The 13,690-nt window shown below is 36.0% G+C and overlaps 1 protein-coding gene across 1 annotated transcript in view; it reads right to left on the bottom strand.

The window, feature by feature from the left end:
- Positions 1-13,690, bottom strand: part of LYST (lysosomal trafficking regulator) — a 63,398-nt gene that overhangs the window by 23,020 nt on the left and 26,688 nt on the right. The window contains exons 18-28 of the mRNA XM_010077965.1: positions 13,240-13,377; positions 11,563-11,761; positions 10,183-10,314; positions 7,588-8,224; positions 6,926-7,103; positions 5,835-6,004; positions 4,145-4,375; positions 3,431-3,597; positions 2,776-2,928; positions 1,192-1,383; positions 386-564 (exon numbers count right to left, since the gene is read on the bottom strand). Coding sequence (XP_010076267.1) covers positions 386-564; positions 1,192-1,383; positions 2,776-2,928; positions 3,431-3,597; positions 4,145-4,375; positions 5,835-6,004; positions 6,926-7,103; positions 7,588-8,224; positions 10,183-10,314; positions 11,563-11,761; positions 13,240-13,377 — 2,376 coding nt within the window. The remainder of the gene's footprint in view (positions 1-385; positions 565-1,191; positions 1,384-2,775; positions 2,929-3,430; positions 3,598-4,144; positions 4,376-5,834; positions 6,005-6,925; positions 7,104-7,587; positions 8,225-10,182; positions 10,315-11,562; positions 11,762-13,239; positions 13,378-13,690) is intronic.

The raw sequence follows: 13,690 nt of genomic DNA, 5'->3' as shown, positions 1-13,690 counted from the left end.
TATATTGTGCATACAAATTGCTTAGAAAGTCTCCAACATTTGTGGATGCACAGCAGATCTTGTTTCATAGGCTCTAGCAAACCTACACCTTGAGGTTCAGAAGACAAAGGAAAATTATGGACTACACAGAAATCTATTTAACCTTTGTGTGCTTGTTCAAAAAGCAGAATTTTGCTAAATGATAGGGTAAAAATCAGAACAGATGTCTTCATTATTTTACCGCTGCAGAATAACTGAGAAGCTGAACAGAGTTTTTAATGCCACTGCTGAATTGAGAAGGGCAGTAAGAAAAGCATTTATGGACAGAAGACGTTATGCATAAAAAGTTCCTAATCAAGGAACCTAATGAAATATACTTTAACGTGGACAACATCAAATTGCTTACCATGGATACTTTGATTCCTTCCACCAACAATTTAAACATTTCTTTAAGAAAAGGATTTGTTCTGTTAGGCAGTTCTTGCTGGCTTTCCTCTTCATGTACTCCCAGTTGAGATGCTGAAAGTCTGCTTTGACTTGTGGTGTCTGTTATACCCAGTACATCAAGGCACTCTTCAGTAGATGCTTAAAATTCAAGAGGCACATATTGATCAGTATCATCTCAAGCAAGACAATCCTATGATCCTTTAGTTGGTATTAAATCAAATATTGCCTTTACTAGTATACTTACCATACCTTTTTTTTTATTTTAAATATTGAAAAGTGTTCCTTATTTCAATTCCCTTATGAGCCAATTTATTCATCATAGTTAATCACAGCGCCATTCAATTAATTGTCCCACATGCTCTCTTGCTTCTGTGGAATTTCAACTAGCCCCCAAAGTCATCAAGTCTTTCTTATAAATATAGCCATTTCATAGAAACATGCAAACTGATACATTTTAAGAGAGCAGATGCTCCCTTTTGGCAGAGTTAAATCTCCAGGTAATAATTCAGGCAGTTAACACATGAATGGACTAATGTAGAATTAAAAACTTGTTCAGTTCATTCAGATAAAAACTGTATCCAGATTGTCAGTTACATAATACTGTAAGAAATCACAGAGAATGAGGTTTCAGGGTTAAAACCATTTATAGTGTCAATGATATTACTTTCCTCTCAAGCACTTCAACACTCCAAAAGCAAGAATGCATTTTTCATATAGCACTACACGGGCTCTTTCAAAACAGAAATGAACAAAAGCAAACCCTACCTAAATAAATGAGCCTGTTAACAGCAAGAACAGTTAGCCTCTGTAACCTCTGTACAAACTCAGTCTCAGTGGCTTGGACTGGATTTTCTTGGCTCATTCTTCGCTGCATCATCATGTTGAATTCCTCACTTGCTAGTGAGCGCATTTTCATCAGCAGAGCATCAGACTGAGCAAGTGAAAACTTTCTGGAGCCTTTAAGAAGAGAAGCATTAATAGCATCCTATTAAAATGTACTCAGCAACTGATTTCACATCATTTAAGGAAACAAAAAATTTGAAATACATTAATATTGAAGAGAACATAAGCATCATTTGGGTGTTTGTCTCTTTCTTTTAAGAGCTTTTCTATTTGAAAATAAAGATACAGAATTCAAGAAGTGATACTATGAAATGAGTTAGTCTCAAGATCAGATTTATTGTGCAGCTTGCATATTTTTGTGTAAGGCAGATTCTAAAAAAGCTACTTTTTAAAAAGATTAAAAATCAATGATACAACAAAAAATTATTGCATATCAGAAACTAGCTTTGTCAGCACAAATGAGGACTCAGTTATATTAACAGCTTATAAATAAACACATTTTGTACCATACCCATTGCTACTAATTTTGATAGAAGTACTATTTCAAACTATTATTCCTCAAAATTTTATTGAAGTGAACCAGTGAACCTTGACTGTACTTGCTTGTTTTGGAAGTAACTATATTTTTCAATTTATCTTTAGTGCCTTCCAGATTCACCAATACAAAAATATTTTCACTACATTTACTAGGCTGATGGAAAGGGGCCTCAAAAGCCAACTATATCAAGACAAACATTCCCGTAGCAAACAGGGAATAGCAGTGTTTTGCTTGGGGGTTTTTTGTTTTTGTTTATGTTTAAACAAAATACACGTCAGGTTTTTAAACTATATCTTCTACAAAGTCATAAATGCAGCTTCCTTTATATGAGAGACATGCAAAATCAATTTCCAGGCAGAAGACTCCAAAGCCTTTACCAAATGATTCACAAGCTATCAAATACAGAGAAAGTGCTACTGCTAAAGCTACAACTGCAAACATTTTACAAGCACTGCCACAGCGGAATCTAGGAATCTCACATTCTCAGCTATTAATCTGGAGTACCCAGTATTTACTTCAGGATAATCACAAACTAAAAATTGTACAACAATGCAATCCCTACATCACAGCTGTGTTAAAGTTATAAGCACTAACTTTATATTGGTATTTCCTTACTGTGAAGTTGGCTATCAAAACCACTATGAATTACTTTAAAAAACATTTTTACTAAGCAACTTGTGAACTGAAGAGAATCCTGAAAGAAGGTAATAACCTGGCTTTAGACACTGCGGTGGAAATGAGGTGACTGAGGTTTCGTTTTTGTACCGCATTCCCTCATCCTAATATAAAAACCCCACAAGTTTGAAATGAGTACAGGCTACACTATTCTATAATATATATATTGATTTATAAAGCCAACACACAGAAAAAGCAAAGCAATAGGACTCATTTGTTGTACCACTGAAATTACAGTTTGAAAGCAATACATACAGGAGAAAGTACAAGAACATTACACTTTTACTGCTCACCAGCAATGCCTTTACGCTTTTGAAACATTGCACGATGTGGTGCAGATTGTGATGGGACTGAACCACCCTGCTCCTGAGCATCTTGGTTTGCTGTAGTTTTTATTAATTCAATAGCTGCTTGAAGAACTCTTAACTGCAGAACAACTGCCATATCTACAGAGAGAGGCATACAAAGAACACATGACATTCTTTGCACATCTTCAAAAATGTTTACTAGATGTTTGTAGAAAGTAAAGACACAAATTGTGTCAAGAGCTGTAAAACTCTCCATTCCATGGAAGTCACATAGAAAGTCACCTCACTATTCCACAGATACTGAAGTACACAAGTGAGTTCTCATGGAAAAGCCATTGAATTTGGTTACTCTGAAATAGGCGAAATGAAACTGTATAGAACATTTCCATTCAACTACCCTTAATGAACTTGTACAGTCACTGTTTGTTCAGATTAGCAGTACACAATTCTTTACCACAAGGCAGGTTCCTGAGGAAAACTACTACTTTTGAGAACCACTTAGAAAAGAAAGAAGATCCATCACCAAAAACTTCCCCCTTGTCCCTCAGTAGGAATATTAATTTAAACAAACAAAAAAAATCAGTGGGGAAGGGATTTACTTCTCCAGTTCCATGACCCCAAAAATAAGCAGATAACTTACTTTGCATCCTTGCATTTTTACTATTTTGAAGATGACCCAGCAGCACAATGAGGTCTTCAATAACACGAAAATATTGAGAACCTGAGGAGCTGCAGGCATGAATTGCAACTGCTACCAGCAGCTGTTGTATATCACATGCAAGTAACTTGTAGTCATTCAAGGGAATGCTGCAAACAAAGTTGTAGTTACCAGAAACATGACAATTCTAGTAGGTTGTAAGCCATAACAAGACCCATGACTATTGCCCTTGCTACTTCTGACAACTTGTTCTATTTGTAATTAATGAAGTCATTTAAGTTACTCAAATTGTCAAACATTAAATCACAAGCAGCACAGGAGAGGCTTTTCCTGCAGTTCAGACATTGGCTATAGATACAGTAGGAATGCTACCACCTCCTGGGCCTTTACCTTACTGTTCAGGTGAGTTTTATTACGAAAAGCATCCAAAGTGGAAGTGTGACAAACTTGCATTTTAAAATGTCATTTCACTTGAAAGTTTAAGGTATGGACAGAATATTTTATATTTCATTGTTTGAACTGAATATCTAAACATTAACTTTCACTTATAGGTATAATTAAAGCTGAAAACCTCAAACCCCAGTGTTATTTTATAAGTGCTGTCTAATTATTTTAGAAAGTAGAACAAATACAATACAGTAATTTTTGCTAGACTTAAGGTCTTTATTCTTTTATAGCAATTGATACAATACTCACTTTGTTTCCAGTCCGTTGAGAGCAGCCAGTGTATTACACAACACATACAGCAAACCATTATCAAGAAGCAGGTCTGCAACTTTTGAGCAGGAATTTATGATTTGCAGCAGGAGACAGAAGCAGTTATGCAGCAGAACATTATCATACAGAGAGTTCTCTATAAGACCCAGAACAGGAATGACACACCATTTTTGAAAGAGTCCAACATTCTTGACATCTTCGAGATCAAATCTGTTAACATAAATATAAGCGAGTGACATCCGTAAAATAGCAATCTGGTATATGCAACTGGAGTACCAGTCTATGCCAGTATTTTGGGAAAGATGTACGTGGCAACTTCCTACATTTCACTGCAGTAACAATGCCTGGCTACTAAAGGAAATAAGAGCAAAATAAACACTTCAAAAAGTCACAAGGAAATGAAGTGCCTAAAAAGTATAACTGAAGCCTCAGCTAACTACCAACTGTCTACAGTACAGATTTCATGAGAACAGAGAGGGTTTTTAATCAGTGTAGAAAAATATGATGCATCATCTTTCCAGTAGTAAGTATTACAACTGGCACAGACACTATCAAGAAACCAGATACAGCTTGGCATCAATATAATAATATACTGACAGCAGGTTTGATACCCTATATCCATCACTGATGAAGTTTAACTACATTTGGCAACCTCTGGCTTACTGTGATTATAGAGCTCAGAACAAGCGTTTCAGACCTTGCATTACTTGAGCATTAACAAATTGGATTACTGTTCTAAGGTTATCAGCCCATCACATGACTACTACACACAATCCTAAAAACCTGAGACATTAGAATTACCTTTCCAGGCTCATAATCAATCCCGACGAAACAACAGTTCTCTGCTTTGCCACAAGTTAAGCAGCCAGGTTTAAGTCTTCCAGTTAAACAGAAACAGATGTGTGTGAAGATCAGAGATCAGCCCAACAGTCAAAAATAATTTCGCTACAAATCCTGCAGAGGCAGCAACAGGAAGCAGCCTTGTGCAAGATTTTTGCACTGCTGACTATACTTACATGCATGTTATCCCTGTACAATCATTAAGTAGTCAGACTAATTCTAACAAATATCATTTACTTCGATAATTGTCTGCTTAAAGGTAACCTCCTTTCCTGACAATGAGGTGGCTCTTCAGTTCAAGGAAACAGTGAATCTGTGGGATTTTCTCTAAAGGAAACGGGTTTAATCTCAGGGACAACCCAAGGAAGCAGCTGTAATATCAAGATTTTTCTTTATCACCTACCAAAATCCAGTAGCAGAAGTCTTGTGACTACTACTTAAACCTTCTAAGGAAATAAATCAGAGCTTCATATAAGATCAGACAGAATAGGAAGAGTTAGATTGATTACGGGACATTTGATGTACAAAGGCCTCTGAGGCCCTCAGAAGGGCCGAGGGTTTAGAAGATCCCAGCTGACAACACCCTTCAGATGAAATTCCTTACAAACAGCTTAAGGGCCATACAATAGTTGTAAGAAGTTTAATACATTTAAAAGTTAAAGCTCCAAGCAAAAAATTTCGAAACAGTTTTGAAGGAATTTTTAATGGTTGTTGACTACTAGGAAGAGAACAGTAATTAGGAAGCTATCACATTCTTGCCTCCAGCAGCAAAGTGCACTGCTTGTAGTTCAAATACTGTTATAGGATGCAAAAGCATAGCATTACTTACTCTTCATCCAAGCCAACAGAGCGGCCAAAGAGCATTTCCAAAAAGCACTCTACAACCTCCTGAGTTCCCTGGTGAAGGTACAGCTGGTTGGCTAGCAAGGAGAAGCCACGATTCTTTAAGAATTTCTCCTTCTGCTCCCTCCTTGCTCTGTTGAAATATGCATCCAACAACTAAAAATAAATGCATAATTATGATGTAAGATTTAAACATTTAACTCCCTTGAAAGTTAAGTTGTTGTCTGTGATTTGAACAATATGAAAACAAATTTTTAAAAGTCCAGGTTAAAAACTTCAATTGCACGATCTCAACTGCAATCTACACTCCCTTTGTTACAACTGACAGCTGACTTTACCCTTTTAATCTGAAGACTTTTAGTCAAGTTTGGGGGAGATGAAATCACACACAACAGTTCAGAACGCATACATAAATACACTCAAATTTTTCATACTTGTTAAATCCTCCGCTTTGCTGTGTATGCAACTAAACGCATGATTTTTTGGATCACTTTGTTAATAAAGCCGTAATCTTACTCTTCTTCAAATTAAAATACAAGTCTACTCAAAGCTTTTCATCTACATAATATTACCATCCAGGAGTGCTGCCCTTGTCAATACTGCAAAAAAAATCTATGAAAACTATTTTGAAGCCTCAAGTCCTTGTTCAGGCCACAAATGTGTGGATGACTCCTCAGAAAGTCAGTGTTAGAAGTCAAAACTCTGCTTGCACTTTAATTTAACATAGTGCATCATGTGTTTAATGTTGAAGAGATGGTCACTGACTTTTTTCTGCATTGTTGCTTCCATTTACATCATCAGTAATGCCATCATATCCTCCTAAGCCCTCTGGCTTAGATCATATACTGTATTTATCTATTGAAAGATTCTGTGTTTGCATTTTGTTGTTTTTTATTGGGTTTGGGTTTTTTTTGTTTGTTTGTTTAGTTTTAATCTAGGGGGTTATCTTAAAACTCAGAAGTAAACGTAGAAAACTGAAGAAAGCAAAATAAAAAATATTAACAAAACTTCATGTTTCCAACATGTTAACTATGCTACTTCATAACTTTTTAGCTGAAAACGTTCTATATAGCCTACTTTAATGACTCCTTGTTGTATGAGAGGAGATGGGTGGTTCACAAGAACTATAAGATAATCGGGTTGGATAAGTTTGTCCATCACATCTTCTAGCATGACATCTGGTAGGATCAGGAGAACTCCACGCAAGAGGTCATATAATCCACAACAGATAAGCACAAGACAGTCTTCTGTGCATCTGAAAACAAAGCAATATGTTTTACCACAGTTTCCCTATTTGGAAATATTTAAAAATGCATAATTGTTAGCTAGTCTAGGGGAGGAGAGGGTGTGGAGGGAGGAAATCTGGCAAATATTTCTCCAGTAGTCCTGTTAACCCTCTTCATTACTGATTATTTTTGGATGGCAGATAGCAAAAAGGATAATTTGACCAGAACTACTTGCTTGAGATTTTTTGTGAGATAGCATAAAAAGTTCCTACTCTACCTGTAGATGACAAAATTCCTGATTTGTAAAGTTTGCTACATAAATAATGCAAAAATTCAAACAATGCAATTCTATAGACTAAAATCTTAATGAATTGGTTTATGGCAGCCATTGAAAACATACCGTTAATTTTCAGGCTTCCAGTTTTTGTAGAATAGTAATCAAGATCAAGCACTGTGAAATTAAATCTCATATGCTGAGGTACTCCTATTTTATTACTTTGTTTATTTGCTTACCTGTCATCAGGGCTTTCAGATGTTTTTTGGGTATTCTCCCTAGCTGAAGAAAAAGCAAGACTCTCCCAGTCTTCAGGAAGCACATTCTTGTCAGCAAAGCTTGGCCAGCGAGCAATAGCTGATGATCCTCCATGAATGGAAAATGCTAAGCCCAACCCTGCAAAATTACTCTGACTCTTCTGAAATGAAGGCAGTCCTTTCAGATTGTCTGGACGATGTAGCGATGCCTCAGACGAAGCACCACCACCTTCATTACATTTCACATCTGTATCTACTTCTCTACTCTCACACACATTTTCAGATAACTCTTCTTCTTTTGCAATATCTTCAAATGTTTCAGCAGATGTTAACTCTGAGTCACAAACTGTTTTTGCAGACTCACAACTGCTAAGAAAGAGTTCTTCTTGTACTCTCTTTATGGTTTCAGAACTTCCTATGAAACCAATTTTACTCTGGAAATCAACGTAGTCATGCTTGCCAATAATGTGCAGGTCATCAACGCTCCTTCTCGTTCTTTCAGTCGCTCTTTTTCGATGAGCTTGAGGTGAGGAAGTCGGAGATGCTGGTAAGCTTTTGCAAAGCCTTTTAGGTACCTCAGAACTTATCGTCTGCTGTACACTGTCCTTGGAAGTGTTCCCTAAAGAAATAAGTATATCTTTAGCATTCCATTTGCACTAGAAACAAGCTTTTCCCTCCATGCTACAGTCCACATACATTTAACACAGTGATGGCCCAAGCTAATTTTATGTAGCAAAACTGATTCAACACCTGGCATAGCTCAAATTTGGCCAATCAAGTAGAGACAGTAAACTATTATGCAACCATATATTTATCAAGTAAAATAATTTTTGCATATATACTGGAGTTTCTGGAATCACATTATGATCCTCTCAACTAACTCTCAGGAGGAATTTGTACAGAATCATAGAGGGTGGAAGGCACCTGTGGAGATTGTCTAGCCCAACGTCCTTGCTCAAAGCAGGGTCAAAGAGAGCAGGTTACTCTATTCGGAGCTGTTGTGTAAGAGGTCCAGTCTACCAACATGCTTCAGTGGACACTGAAACACTGTTCACACCAACCCTTTTGCACTAAGGCTTTACATGTGCTTCAGATTTATAACAAACTACTGCACATTTATTTAACAAGGCTTCCTTTCAAGTGCACATTTTGACCAGAAACAGTCAAATTTTCAGAGCACATTATGGATGTCTTTCATAAAATGTATTTTTAAGAGGGAAAGCAGTCTGTATACCAGACTGGCAGAGGAAGCTTCTGTTAGTCTAGGAAAAGGAAACTGTTCATTCAGAAGTATATTAGTTATATATCTATCTATATAAAACAAGTATATAAAAATATATATATACACATACATACATGGGCAAACAGCCAGACCAAGATGGCCTTCAGACAACAGGAAGAATCTACGTAGCTGCAAAAATCTTGCAGCCAAGCTTGCACACGCATTAGCAGGTAGTGCAACCAACTGCAAACCCACATGGCAGGTAGCAAGTTACATAACAAACATACCATTTCAAATATTTTACCTAAATTTAGAAATTCAGATTCAGAATCACAACACTCAAACACCTACTTTCACAAAAATTTATGTTGAGTATTCCTCAGGCACACATGAATAATCTTTATTCAAGAACAACAGTTTGGTACCATTAATGTTAAAGAGTACGTTGTTTAGAATACTCAAATTTCATATATAATCCGTACAGAAGAATGACTAATTCCATATATAATTTAGTACTGCGGGCTGCTCTTCATGTCACTGCTTTTAGTAAGAAACACTTGAAACAATACTGTTTCAACTGAAGTAGTGCTTGAAGACCCAATTTGCTTTTCCTAAGCAAAGCAGCAACAAGACACCAACTGTAAAAGGTATTACATTGGTGATACACAGAATATAGTTGTCATACATTATCTGAAATACATAGCAGCTAATTTAGAAATTGGAGTGATTTGTTTCCACTTCTGTTTTGTATTTACTGGTAAAGTTGCTTAGATTATACGTTTTTATTTAGAATTTATTTCTCATTGTCAATGAGATTAAATAAAGGCTTAGGCATAAGTTATGTGTTTTAGCATTTGGTTTACAGGTGATATCTTTTTCTTTCCTATGCAAATCTGTGTAAAAAGTATGATTAAAAATCCAGCTCAATAATGATGCAAAAAATCACACTGACAGCACGCCAACTGAAAAAAGTTACTAGCTTGAACTAATAAATTCCCACTATTTCAGCATCTATAGCGGAATAATTCAAAACTAATTAAAGCAGTTATTTTGATCCATCTCTACTTGTTTAGCATGCTATATGAGACCGTTTCGAGAAAATATTCAATTTTAATTTATATAACCAAGGTATCCAAGTGGTTCTTTATAAGACATACTTTCCTATCCTCTGTCACGTAGGAACAGTAAATATACCTGCAGCATAACTAAATGCCAATATTTTAACACTACGTTTAGATGGATATTGACAATTATGCACAAGAAAAGTCTCAACTTAATGCTTTTTGCAGCTAGGATAGCTGTTTATGGCTATCTGCCAGAGGACTTCATGTCCTTATTTTCCAGCACTGTTTTACCTCCCAGTGGTAAAGCTGTAAATCCAGTTGGAGTTGTAATCACAAATGTAGAACTCTCTACTGACTTCCCAGCAGAGCTGGAACTTCTCAGATATCTAAGTGATTCAACTTTCTCGTGAAAAATTTTGCCATCTAGAAAGAAAAGGGGAAAAGTTACATAAGAGCTTTTGAAATTTGCATTCTTAATATATTTAGACCCATAATAGCCAGGTTACATTGCAAGCCGATCACTGGACGGTAATGAGAAGTGCTTGACTCAAGTGTCCGAGAAACTTGAAAACAATTTTTTTAGTGACACATCTTTAAAATTTACTTCAGAAAACTAGAAACATTATGCTATTCTAAAGTAATTATATTTAAAGATGGTCCTTGCAGGCATACAACCAGTAATAACTGACTTTTTGCCATATCAAAACCAGGTGACTTTTCACAAAAAGGTTCATCTAATAAGGCTCAAAGTACCAAAAAGTGTGTTCTACTTTTACTGAGAATTTTACATCTTCTAGTATTAGAGGACAGATACAGATAAAAACAACTACTGCCTTTGAAATCGATTACTAAAACTGGAGGTACACAGGCATTTGCAAAAGGAGAAAACATTGCCAACTTGGATGATGCTCTCCATGTTTACATAAGTTACAGTTAAGGTTATACAGTGCTAATATTAAAGCATGAACTATAAATCTACCAGTTTCTAATTTTTTAAAAGAAGAAAGAATTTTTAAAGCTCGTAGCACTCGCTTGGCCAAAGCGACCATCTAGGACAGATATAAAGATAGCTGTTGTCCTAGATCTGCACCCCTCAAAGCACATAGGTACTTTCAGTAGTTTATATGCAATGCACTCACTGATGGTGCCTGCCAATGATGTCCTGCAGTGCAACTGACAATTTGCTAAAAATGGCCATCAGGCCTTTTCTTTTCTAGGAATTCAATAGCAGGAAACAAGAAAATAGAGGTGGAGACAGGACCCTATACGCATATTTCTGAAGAAGGTTCATTTACAGGTCAGTTCAAGAAAAACATCTAAGATTTGCCCACAGGCAAATGAGTCCATACAGGCAGCTAACATTATGCATTCCATTTATCAGCAAACTTTAAAGAAAGTTAAAGACATAACCACCAGGGAGGTCATCTATGGCTGTAGACAGAAGAAAGCTCTCCAAGTAAGCCAGCAAACAAACTATGTCTCTCAATAAGGTAAACTACTTTTACTTTGTTAAGTCCCAACAGTTCAATAATTTTTATATATAGTTCTTACAATATAGCAGTCAAATAACATATTCATAGAACAGTAATTTAGAAGAGTGAGGCTTTTTTAGATATTAATGACTAAATTTTTATCTTATTGTTTATTTCTAGTTAAACGTGACATATCTACCTATGTGCAGGGAAAAGTAGAAGTTGATAGGATTGTGACAAACATATGTATTCGTGGGAGGGTGAACTGCTAAGAGGAAATTGAAGACCAGTGTCAGCAATTCCAGGTCTGGGGGAGATCCAAGTACTTCTTCAATTATTTTCACAAATGACCTACAAACCTCCCGAGGCAGGGATGCAAGGTGCCCTTCTTTATGTTCCTAGAAAGGAAGAGCAGTACAACTAAGTTATTTGTATTTTTAATTTGACAAAAGTTGTCTTTTTTAAAAAACGGTCATGCTGTAGTATAACAGACAAGAAAAAAAGCTTAATAAAGCCCATATTCTTTAATTTGAGAGGAGCTACTGTATCTACTCAATGTTACCCAAGTCCAGCACACTCAAAATTCAGTCACAAGCAAAATATTGCAGATGTTAGGCAAGTTTATTTTTAGAAAATGAACATATTCTGCATATTATACTCCTGACTTGAAATGCTGGAGCCTTAGGACATGAATCATCACTGAATGAAAAGTGACGTTTACTGTCATCGTATTGCATTTGTAGAGAAATTAAAATAGTTGCTGATACTAACATCAAGCATATTAAGAACTTTGAGCAGTGCCACACGGGGTCTTCTGTATTTCTGCTTCAATGGCCATTTTTATAAATATACACACTTGAGATTTCATTGATAATGATAATTTCTGCTTGATCATTCCCAAAAAATTGCCAAATCATTGGTGGCCAATTTGAGTAGGTTTTTTAACCAAGAAATTATTTTTTCCCAATATGCATTTATATTAGTGTTTGGACTTGTGCAAAAGACAGGGAAAGCACTATGCCATGTTCTGTATCTAGGCATTTGCACTAATACACAATTTAAAAAGTTAACTATACCACTAACAAGTTCTAAAAGTAGGGAGCATCACATAAAAATGAAGAAATTCTAAATTTGCAGCAATTAAAAGGATTAAAAGACATTAAAATCATTAAAAGAGGGGAAAAAAAGTGAATTTCATATGTGTGAGTATGAAACTCAGAATAAAAAGGAATGTAAGATAGAAAACAGTGTAGAAAAATATGTATTTTCACAGATATACACTATAAGCAAGAAACCATTTCAAAATCATGTTCCTAAGAAGTGTCTATCAAAGGGCTAAAGCACTTCTCCAAAGCCCTTTTCAGACCAGCTATCTCCATGCCATGGAGGAAGCTACTAATGGATCAAAATTTTTGAGAGGAATGCTCAGACTGAGCACTACAGGCCAGCTCCCCCATTAGCTCTGGTGAGATACAGGACAGACAGTTTCTGCTACTTGCACAGTATCTATACTTTTTCAGTAATGAAGACTTGAACTAGTAAGAGACATCTCTAGTCTTTATCAAAGGGTCACAGTTCTTTTCAGCTCCTACTCACGTATGGATTTTGCAAGTAACCTAGTGCCTAGGTTTTCAAATAGTACCAGATGGTTAAAATCTTTTGCCCCTTCTGTCCAGCAGTAGATAGAGCACCTAGCAGGGAACTATCAGTTTACAGCAACAATACCTGGTGAAGAAGATGAAAGGCTCTGCAAACACAGAGGACAGTCTACTGAAGTAGGTTTTTTTTTTATATAGCATTTAATCTCTTCTCTCCACAACCCCAGGTAAAACTGAGTATTTGCCAAGCACAAAGTAGGATTTCAGAGTGAAATTACCTGCAGAACCTGACAAGTTAACAGGAAGTGATGTACCACTTGAGCTTTCAGTAGCTGTTTAATGTTAAACATCTGGTGGTGGTGGTTCGCCCTGATAAGGATTTCTAGAGCTGCCAACAGAGTTTCCCAAACACCTTGCTGAAAGCCAAAACAAAACACAGCTTCACAAAAATATTGCTGAGTCTACATTCAAAATAAAAAAAGGCAAACAGTTTAGGAACATAACCAAATCAAGTTATTTTTACATATAAGAAAAAGATAAATGACTGCAGGTGGTCAGGTCAGAACTAGAAACTATCAGAAAAGTTATGTCATACAAAGTTAAGCATGTTTTAATGATTAAGCTACAAAAAATTACTTCTTGTCTAAAACTAGTTTTGTATACTCTATATTAGCAATGGATGGTTATTTTCAACAGTTTAACTCCAGAGGGAACCAGAGGTCTTCCTCA

This window comes from Pterocles gutturalis, unplaced genomic scaffold, assembly GCF_000699245.1.
Source record: "Pterocles gutturalis isolate BGI_N339 unplaced genomic scaffold, ASM69924v1 scaffold21158, whole genome shotgun sequence".
NCBI lineage: Eukaryota > Metazoa > Chordata > Aves > Pterocliformes > Pteroclidae > Pterocles > Pterocles gutturalis.
This window is presented reverse-complemented; position numbering and strand designations above follow the sequence as displayed.